At 38.4% G+C, this 10,270-nt stretch overlaps 2 protein-coding genes across 2 annotated transcripts in view; one reads left to right on the forward strand and one right to left on the reverse strand.

Annotated features, from left to right (window-relative positions):
* The window catches only part of LOC133977031 (HEAT repeat-containing protein 5A-like), a 28,122-nt gene extending 22,343 nt beyond the window's left edge, over nucleotides 1-5,779 (reverse strand). The window contains 5 exon segments of the mRNA XM_062415174.1: nucleotides 277-426; nucleotides 817-925; nucleotides 2,244-2,455; nucleotides 3,064-3,340; nucleotides 5,643-5,779. Coding sequence (XP_062271158.1) covers nucleotides 277-426; nucleotides 817-925; nucleotides 2,244-2,455; nucleotides 3,064-3,189 — 597 coding nt within the window. The 5' untranslated portion in view covers nucleotides 3,190-3,340; nucleotides 5,643-5,779.
* Nucleotides 5,780-8,853: 3,074 nt separating this feature from the next.
* hikeshi (heat shock protein nuclear import factor hikeshi) lies at nucleotides 8,854-9,587 on the forward strand. Its single transcript, XM_062415175.1, has one exon. The coding sequence runs from the start codon at nucleotides 8,972-8,974 to the stop codon at nucleotides 9,572-9,574; it is 603 nt and encodes a 200-aa protein (XP_062271159.1). The 5' UTR covers nucleotides 8,854-8,971; the 3' UTR covers nucleotides 9,575-9,587.
* The last annotated feature ends 683 nt before the right edge of the window (nucleotides 9,588-10,270 follow it).

A 10,270-nucleotide genomic window follows, 5' to 3' on the forward strand; every position in this document is an offset into this window, starting at 1 on the left:
GGAAAAGAGGAAGGGAGGAAGGAGAGAAGGAAGGAAGGAAGGAAGTAAGGAGAGAAGGAAGGGTGAAAGGACAGGAGGAAGGAAGGAAAGAGGAGGGAGCAAAGAAAGAAAAATTTAAGAAAGAGGGAGGAAAGAAGGAACAGTCAAAAGAGACGGGGTCAATTAGACCCGGGAGGACAACAGGAGGGTTAAAGGAAGGAAGGAAGGAAGGAGGAAGGAGGAAGGAAGGACCGGGAGCCAATCAGCTGTCAGAGGAACACCTGAGCGTCTCGTTACCTTGGCGGCGGCGCAGCGGACAGACATGGAGCGGTCGGTCAGACAAGCCCTCGCTGCCTTGTAGACGTCACGGTGACCCGGCACGGCGCTCACTCCCAAACCTTGCAGCATCTTCTCCACGCTCGACATGATCTCATAGCGACCCTGAGACTGAGACAGGAAGTGACCTCATCACGCCACACAGCTACCACGACTCAGTGAACTTTATTTATTCATTTAAACTTTATATAACCTTAAAGCTAAGAATACAGCAGCAGAAACGTATTTAAGAAGCTGAATCTGTGGAGTCTGATAACATCTGAGCAGGTAGTATCACTGACAGAAGCTAAAAATAATAAATTAATAAATAAAGATGAGAAATAAAAGGAGTGTTTGAAGTAAAAGCAGCTGTCTTTACTTCAACTGAGTTATTATTACATTTTTTGGCCTAATTGAGATCAAACTAAACAGAGAAACTCAAATAACCCAGCAAATGAAATAAAGACTAAAACAGAGTAAAAGCCTGGATGTGAGATAAATGTTTATATCTCTGTGACTGACCTCTGCGTTCTTCATGGCCTTCAGCAGGTTGGTCAGAGTTTCTTTGAACAAGCCGACGAGCAGCCGACCGAGCTGCTCGAACAAAGCGCCGAGACACGCCACGGCCGCCCTGAAACACACATTATATATATATATAGTTACACTCTACTACTATTAGAATATATCTCAGTAAACTGTATTTTCTCTATAATCATGAGCTAAAGAATAGAACTACATTCAATTTAAGATGATTTCTGTACAGAACCATATATAGAGTTTAATTTAAGGTCCATTTACAGGAGAGTTTGGCTCATTTGTTGGACTCATATCAAACATCTACAATATCATACAATACGGTAAATTATGATACAGTACAATAAGATACGAAACGGTACAGTAAGATACGATCCGATAAAGTAAGATACGATCCGATAAAGTAAGATACGATATAGTAAGATACGATCCGATACAGTAAGATACGATATAGTAAGATACGATCCGATACAGTAAGATACGATATAGTATAGTAAGATACGATCCGATAAAGTACGATCCGATAAAGTAAGATACGATAAAGTAAGATACGATCCGATAAAGTAAGATACGATCCGATAAAGTAAGATACGATAAAGTAAGATACGATAAGATACAGTAAGATACGATATAGTATAGTAAGATACGATCCGATAAACTACGATCCGATAAAGTAAGATACGATAAAGTAAGATACGATCCGATAAAGTAAGATACGATACGATACAGTAAGATACAATAAAGTAAGATACGATAAAGTAAGATACGATACGGTACAGTAAGATACGATATAGTATAGTAAGATACGATCCGATAAAGTACGATCCGATACAGTAAGATACGATACGGTACAGTAAGATACGATGCAATACAGTAGGGTATGATACGATACAGTAAGATACGATAAAGTAAGATACGATAAAGTAAGATACGATACGATACAGTAAGATACGATGCAATACAGTAGGATATGATACGATAAAATAAGATACGATGCAGTAAGATACGATCCGATAAAGTAAGATACAATACGATACGATAAAGTAAGATACGATACGATAAAGTAAGATACGATACGATAAAGTAAGATACGTCAGTAATGTAAATGGTTGCTGGTGCTGATACAGTCAGAATGTTTCAGTTTATATTAAAACAGTAAACTTACACATCTGTTGATGTAATAAATCACCATGAAATATAGAAATGTGTTGAGTTCTTTTATTTTACTCTAAATTTAAGTGTGAATGAAACCAAATCTCTCCTTTTATTGATTTAATCTGACAGAAATGTTTAGTATGATGTGATATAAATAACAGAATTAATCACAACTGAAAATAACCAGCAGGATAATCAATAATCAATAATCAATAATCTTTAGTTGCAGCTGTACTTTATCGGCCTGTAAACAGACTCACAGTCGTGTCGGAAGGCCTGACGGCGAGTCGTCTTTGCTTCGGATGATGTCATTGCACCTCTCCACCAATAGGCTGGCAGGTACGGGGTCTCCCAGGCGGTACAGCACGGCCAGACAGTGGGCCAGCAGCCAGCGGGTGGGCGGGCCGGGAGAGCCAATCAGAACGCTCGTTAGCTGCTCGGCCAGACGGCGCTGGTTCTGTTTGATCTCAGCCTGACGACAAGAGAGAGAGTTAATGTTTATCACTCACTGGACTTTACATACTGTATACTGTACTATAATACACTATACTAAAATACACTATACTATAATATACTATACTATAATACACTATACTATAATACACTATACTATAATATACTATACTATAATATACTGTACTAAAATACACTATACTATAATATACTATACTATAATATACTATACTATAATACACTATACTATAATACACTATACTATAATACAGTACAGTACTGTAGTATTATCAGCAAAATGTACTTCAACTGTCAAAAGTAAAATTGTATATTATCTCAGTATATTATTATATTATAATGTTTTTTTTCCATCACTAAGTAATACAAGTAAGAGCAGTAAAGTACAAGTACCTCAAACTGTACTACAGTAAAGTACAAGTACCTCAAACTGTACTACAGTAAAGTACAAGTACCTCAAACTGAACTACAGTAAAGTACAAGTACCTCTAACTGTACTACAGTAAAGTACTAGTACTACAGTACAGTACTTGAGTAAATGTACTTAGTTACTTCACAGTACTGTACTTCAGTCAGTCCTGCGTGCTGATTGGCTGCAGCAGCTCTCACCCTATCAGAGGCAGCTAGCAGCTTCTTCAGGTGGTTCAACCATTCAAAGATGAACTCTGCCTTCTGATGTTCGGCCAGCTGACTGTACGCCTCCTCATTCAGCAGGAGGCTGTGAGCACGCTCCATCCCTGCTCCTCCTGCTCCTGCTCTTCCTGCTCCCCCTAATGCTCCTCCTGCTCCTCCTGCTACTCCTGCACCTCCTGCTCCTCCTGCTCCTCCTTCTTCTTCTGTCAGTGAGGGAGGAATCTTCTGCTCGGCTCGGCCATCCTCATGAATCCTGTTTAAAAGCAAAGAGAGCATAGTTCACTGTTGGTGCTGTGATGTAAAGAAATTGGCATGAATTAAACATTTGTAGTTGTATTGTGAAACGTCTGGCTGACAAAAAAATTTTTTAATTATTAAAAAAACAAAAACACAAACATCACATAGAAAACCACCCTGTCATAGTTTCTGTCTACAGCAGAAAAGAGACTCAACATATTAAACTTTTTAAACCTTTTAATGAAACTAAACTCAGTGTTTAGTTCACTGTGGGAAACATTTAAATCTGTTAAAGGAACATTTCTTCTTATTTTGAACAGAACTGTTGAGTCTTTGTGTTCGTCTGTGAGAGTGAACAGAGCGGACCGACAGAAAGAAAGAAAGAAAGAAAGAGAGAAAGAGAGAGAGAGAGAGACGGAGGAGGAATATGTGAGCGCCTCACAGAGCAGGTTATGAATTATTCAACGAGCAGCGACGCTCGATTCACTGAGACGCAGGAAGACTAAAAATAACTCGTCTGTCTGCAGAAAACTCACTAAAACAGACACTTTACTGCAGAGAGCTTCAATATCTAATGATTTAACCTCATCCTACCTCATACTAGGGTAAAAATAACTCACTAAAACAGACACTTTACTGCAGAGAGCTTCAATATCTAATGATTTAACCTCATCCTGCCTCATACTAGGATAAAAATAACTCACTAAAACAGACACTTTACTGCAGAGAGCTTCAATATCTAATGATTTAACCTCATCCTGCCTCATACTAGGATAAAAATAACTCACTAAAACAGACACTTTACTGCAGAGAGCTTTAATATCTAATGATTTAACCTCATCCTACCTCATACTAGGGTAAAAATAACTCACTAAAACAGACACTTTACTGCAGAGAGCTTTAATATCTAATGATTTAACCTCATCCTACCTCATACTAGGGTAAAAATAACTCCAGAGAAGACTTTAAAGGTGTTAATGTGTCTGACAGATTCAGTTTATTATTATTAATATTATATAAAACACAGAAAAGATGAAACTATGAAACACTAGAGAAGCTGGAAATAACTTATTTAAGGTTTTATTGCTTGTAAAATAATATAAAACTGATTAATAATGAATATAATTGGTGATTATTACAGTATATTATTAAAGTATATCATTATATTATAACATCACACACTGTTAAAGCTTATAATTAACTGTATTTCATGTGTAATACCTATTTTAATTCAACTGTGCAATATATATTTAATTTATTTCACTTTAATCTGTGTAATAATAATATCATCTCTGGTATATTAACACTTAATACTATTATTATTACTGTTGTGCTGTAAATAATGTCACAATTATTATTATTTATTATATATCTCTACTATTATTGTTATTGTTTTGTCTTATTTATTGTTCTTTATTATTTCTTATTGATGCTATTTATAATTATTATTATATAAAACAGAGAAAAGCAGAATATGAAACACTAGAGAAGCTGGAAATAACTCTAATTTTAGGTTTTATTGCTTGTTAAATAATAAAATAAAATTAATTGATAAAGTGTTTGAGCTGCTTTAACACTAAATAATGACTGATAATAAAATAAACATATTTTATTATAATATATTATTTTAACTCATAATATTCTGTCAACTGTGAATTTAACTTTTTATCTTTCTTATTTATTTTGGCACAATCTTTATTTTCTATTAAACCCAAACATTTACACTGAGTCTAAAAACACAAACATTTAGTCAATTTATCAATTATAGTTATTTATTTAATAATTGATTCATCATTACGTCACTTTTAAAACACTTTTCCAGCCTCTTAAATATCAATATGTTGTTTTCTTTATTCTCAGTGACAGTAAACTGGACTTTTAGTAACTTTCATTAACATTTACTGACATTTAAAAAATTAAACAACTAATTAATTAAACAATAATCTGGATAAATAATCTCCTGTGAGTCTAATACACATAAAAACACCAATAATACACCATTAACTGACATAAAACGTCATTAACTGACATAAAACGTCATTAACTGACATAAAACATCATTAATCATCATATAAACATGAATAATTAAGATAAAAACATCGTTAATTAACATTAAAGCTGATTAATTAATGAGCAGTTTAAGCAGCAGCGGATATAAACACATTAAAGTTTCTGTTATCCCTAAAAAAACAGAAATAAACTATAAAACTTTTATGTGTTTAACCTGCAAGCTAACGCAGCTAGCATCGGGAGGCTAACCGGGACAGCTAACGGTCAGAAGTCAACACCGGAGCCGGTAAATTAACGGAAGCGTTTACCTGCTAATGTCCGGTAAAAAGCCGGTAATCCACACCGGAAGCTGGCAGCAGAAAGTTTATTCAGTTTGTTTTTAATGTTTTGATTAAAGAGTCCGAAACAAAACAGCTGAGCTGCTGAACCGACTGAACTAACCGGAGGAAAGTTACCGGTAACCAGGGGAGACACATCCGGTCAGGACTTTCAGAATAAAACAAACAGTTACAGTTTGTTTACATTGTTTACACTACTAATAATGACTTCATTTAATATTTAATATATTATATTTAATATAAAAGTTATAATGTAAGATCATGCCAAACTAGTTGATATGGTGTTTTATTGACTATTTACTGTTTTTAAGCAAGTTGAATTATTCGGTACAAAGTTTTTATGGTTACACCACTTAGACATTTTTGCCATAATCCTCTAATATATTCTCTCTAAATGGATTAAAAGCAGAAATTTGATGCTGGGTCCACAAAAAAAGATTAATGTGTGAAGTTATTCATACGTTTATTTTCATGTTTTAACCCTTTAAATTTAAACTAAACCACATGGACACAAACATTGTTTACATCGTTTATGCTGAGTAATATTATAGTGATCCAAAGATGAGTTGAAGGTAATTATAAAGTAAATAAAGAGCTTCATAATTTCATAAATAAACAGTTGTAGTTAATTTGTATGCCTAATTAATTTAAGTTTTACTGCAAAACATTTTTTTACTAGATTTTATCTTTATTACTACAAATACACATTTTAATGACTTACATCAATTGTTTTTATCTAATTTTGGCTTCCAGTGAAATGTTGTTGTGAGTCAGTTGGTTTATTCTTTTAAAGCAAAGGTGTCTCACTTCCGGTGATCTTCTTGCTTAATCCCGTTATTTTACGGCTCTGTTGGCAGCAACGAGCCGATTACCGAATCATCGAGCAGCTCCAGGATAAGTGAGATCTCTCTGCTCTGAGTTCTGTCTGTCAGGCAGAAGATGACATCAGTGTGAAACTAGCTTCACCAACAACACATAGTCAAGTAGTCACGTGTCCATATTATCTCTTTTAATAGTCAGTGTAAACAGGAGGAATGATTCCAACACTTAACCTTTGTGTCGTCCTCCTGGGTCAAATTGATCCCGTCTGTTTTGACTGTTCCTTCTTCCCTCCCTTCCTCCCTTCCTTCCTTCCTTCCTTCCTTCCTTCCTTCCTTCCTTCCTTCCTTCTGTCCTTCTTTCCTTCTTTCCTCCCTCCCTCCTTCCTCCCTCCCTTCCTTCCTTCTTTCCTTCCTTCCTTCCTCACTCCCTCCCTCCCTCCCTCCCTTCCTTCCTTCCTTCCTTCCTCCCTCCCTCCCTTCCTTCCCTCTCTCCTTCTGTCCTCCCTTCCTTCCTCCCTCTTTTCCTTCCCTCCTTCCTCCCTTCCTTCCTTCTTTTTCTTGTCCTCCTTTCTCTTTTCTTTCTCTTTATTTCTTCTTCCTCCTTCCTCCCTTTTCTCTTTCTTTCATTCTTCATCTTCCCTTTTTTGTAATTTATTTCTCCTTTTTCTAAGTTCTTTCTTGTTCTTCCTTCCTTTCTCTTTCTTTCCTTTCTTTCATTCAGACGACTGAAGCTTCATATTAGCTTCAGATCAACTTTTAAATCCATGTTTCCACAGAAGGAGGACTGTGGGTTTAGTCCTCCATCACTTCCATTGTAAACATGATGAAGGGATCTTCTAATGGTCAGTATGAACAGGAGGAATCATTACAGTAAACATGATGAAGGGATCTTCTAATGGTCAGTATGAACAGGAGGAATCATTACAGTAAACATGATGAAGGGATCTTCTAATGGTCAGTATGAACAGGAGGAATCATTACAGACAGACTTGGTTGTAAATGTCAACAACAGAGAAACAAAGTGCCTGTCAGACCAAACTGAGGGCGTTAAAATCCCAACATGTTCCAGAGCAGATACAGATGTGAGTCCAAACAAGGAGAGAAGAGATGTTTTTCATTGGGATTACAGCTGTGACATCAGATTTACATGGAAGCAGATGCAGAATGAACATCTGCAGGAGCAAAATACCTAAGAATATAAAAACACAAAAACACCCCCTCCCACCCTCAGCATTGCTAGAACCCAGTATAAAAGATTATACCCCCCCCCCCCCCAATACCTCTCTGACCTCCTCCACATCAACACTCAGCCTCACTGTTCCCTCTGCCCGTCTGTCCACCATGGGGTCCAGAGCCTTCAGCCGCTCTCGACATCAGGAACATTAACTCTTTAACCATCTTCAAATCCCGTCTAAAAACCTCTTCAAACTTTCATACTCACTTTAATTTGTCATCCACCCTGCAGTTTTCTGATTTTATTTGTTTTTATTGCACTTACATGTTTCCTTTTGCTCTTTTAATTGTTGTTGATGTGTTGTGTAAGGCGACTTTGAGTGCCCTGAAAGGCGCCTTAAATAAAATGTATTATTATTATTATTATTATAATACTCATTTCAATTCAACTGTGCAATATATATATAATTTATTTTTTTTTAAACATTTTATAATCTAATTACACCACACACACATTTAGAGCATAGACTGTATATTAGAGTCTCAGCTGAGATCAGCCTCATCATGTCTCATTTATATTTCATACATTTATAATTTAATATTTTATCCTCCTGTAAATCTCCATCCTCATACAGGAACATTATATTTTGGGTTTTCTGCACCTTCTTCTTCATTCTGCTGAACTTTGACCTCTTTAAACATAATTTTCTTCCTGTCTTTTAGTGCTGCTAGAGCAGAGTAAAGGCGTTTATTAAGGTGTTTTTAAGGTTGTTTAAATGTGTTTTTAAGGTTGATTAAATGTGTTTTTTGGGTTTTATTTCTGACCGTCTCGCGCTTCCCCCTCCGGTCCGCTAGATGGCGGTAATGCTCATAAAAGTTGTTTCCAACCCGCCAATAAAAACCAAGAGAATAATAATAATAATAACCGAGCTGACCGAAACTACTAGAAACTTCTGTTGCTGCTTTAACGGAGACTAACGGCGGCGGGGCTCGTGACACCCGGTAAACCCGGTATAAACCCGGTAACCACGGCAACCACGTCCTGCGGAGGGCTGTAGAGCTAAAGCACCGGAGACTAAAACTCACGGTTAACGGAGGCGGGCAGCGGGGCTCCTTGCAGCTGTTACCGGGGATCAGTACCGGGGCTCAGTACCGGGGATCAGTGGGGCTCCTTGCACCGGGTACCGGGGATCAGCGGGGCTCCTTGCAGCGGTTACCGGGGCTCAGTACCGGGGATCAGCAGGGCTGCTTGCAGTGGGTACCGGGGACCAGTAGTACCGGGGCTCAGTACCGGGGATCAGCGGGATGTTCGGCTGTCTGGTCGCCGGTAGGTTGGTGCAGACCGACCCGGTTCAAGTCTCCTCTGATAAGTTCGTGTTTAACTTACCGGACTATGAGTCGGTGAAGCACGTGGTGGTGTTCATGCTGGGCACGGTCCCGTTCCCGGCAGACATGGGAGGCGCGGTCTACTTCTCCTTCCCGGACCCGGTAACCGGAGGCCCGGTGTGGCAGCTGCTCGGTTTCATCACTAACGACAAACCGAGCGCCATCTTCAAGATCTCCGGTCTGCAGGCTGGAGAAGGAGGCGCGCACCCGTTCGGCTCCTCTTCCTCCTTCTCCTCTTCCTCATCCTCCGGTGCTCAGGTCGGTGTGTCGGTGGAGCCTCTGCAGCAGCTCGTGCAGCAGATCCCGGTGTCCGGTGCGTCCGTGTCCACCGTGGACTCGTTCCTGCAGTTCACGCAGAAGATGTTGGACTCGCTGTTTAACTACGCGGCTTCATTCGCTGTCACTCAGAACCAGATCAGTCCGAACCGAGCCGAGACCTTCATCCCTTCATCATGCGTCCTCCGGTGGTACGAGAACTTCCAGAGGAGGATGGCACAGAACCCCAACTACTGGAAGAACTAGAGGAGAGGAAGAGGAAGAGGAAGAGAGGAGGAGAGGAAGAGGAAGAGAGGAGGAAGAGGAGAAGAAGAGGAGGAAGAGGAAGAACTAGAGAGGAGAGGAGGAAGAAATAAAGACTTGTAGAAGCTGATAATAATAAAGAGTCAAACTCATTTATATTCAAGAGCCACAAACAACCTGAGAGATGGATCATTAAACAGATGGAAGGATGGAGGAAGGGAGAAAGGACAGAATGAGGAAGGAGGGAAGGAAGGAAGGACAGAAGGAGGGAGGGAAGGACAGAAGGAAGAAAGGACAGAAGGAAGGAAGGACTGACAGAAGGAGGGAAGGACAGAAGGAAGGAAGGACTGACAGAAGGAGGGAAGGACAGAAGGAAGGAAGGACTGACAGAAGGAGGGAAGGACAGAAGGAAGGAAGGAGGGAAAGAAGGAAGGACAGAAAGAACATTGGGCCGGATTGGACTCCTTGGCGGCCGGTTTCTGGCCCACGGGCCTCATGTTTGACCTCCTGTGATAATATAATAAAAATAACTCAATAAAAAAAAAAAGTAATAAAACTTGATAATGTAATAAAATACATTTCCCAATAATGTTATTTTGGGAAATTATATATTATAACATTATCAGGATATTATTATAATATTATATTATTATAATTATATTATATTATTATATTATATTATTATATTATATTATTATA

The sequence above is a fragment of the Scomber scombrus genome, unplaced genomic scaffold (assembly GCF_963691925.1).
Source record: "Scomber scombrus unplaced genomic scaffold, fScoSco1.1 SCAFFOLD_216, whole genome shotgun sequence".
Lineage (NCBI taxonomy): Eukaryota > Metazoa > Chordata > Actinopteri > Scombriformes > Scombridae > Scomber > Scomber scombrus.

What these genes read in the sequence shown, in the direction of transcription:
- hikeshi (XM_062415175.1), top strand. Translation starts at nt 8,972, where the DNA reads ATGTTCGGCTGTCTGGTCGCCGGTAGGTTGGTGCAGACCGACCCGGTT.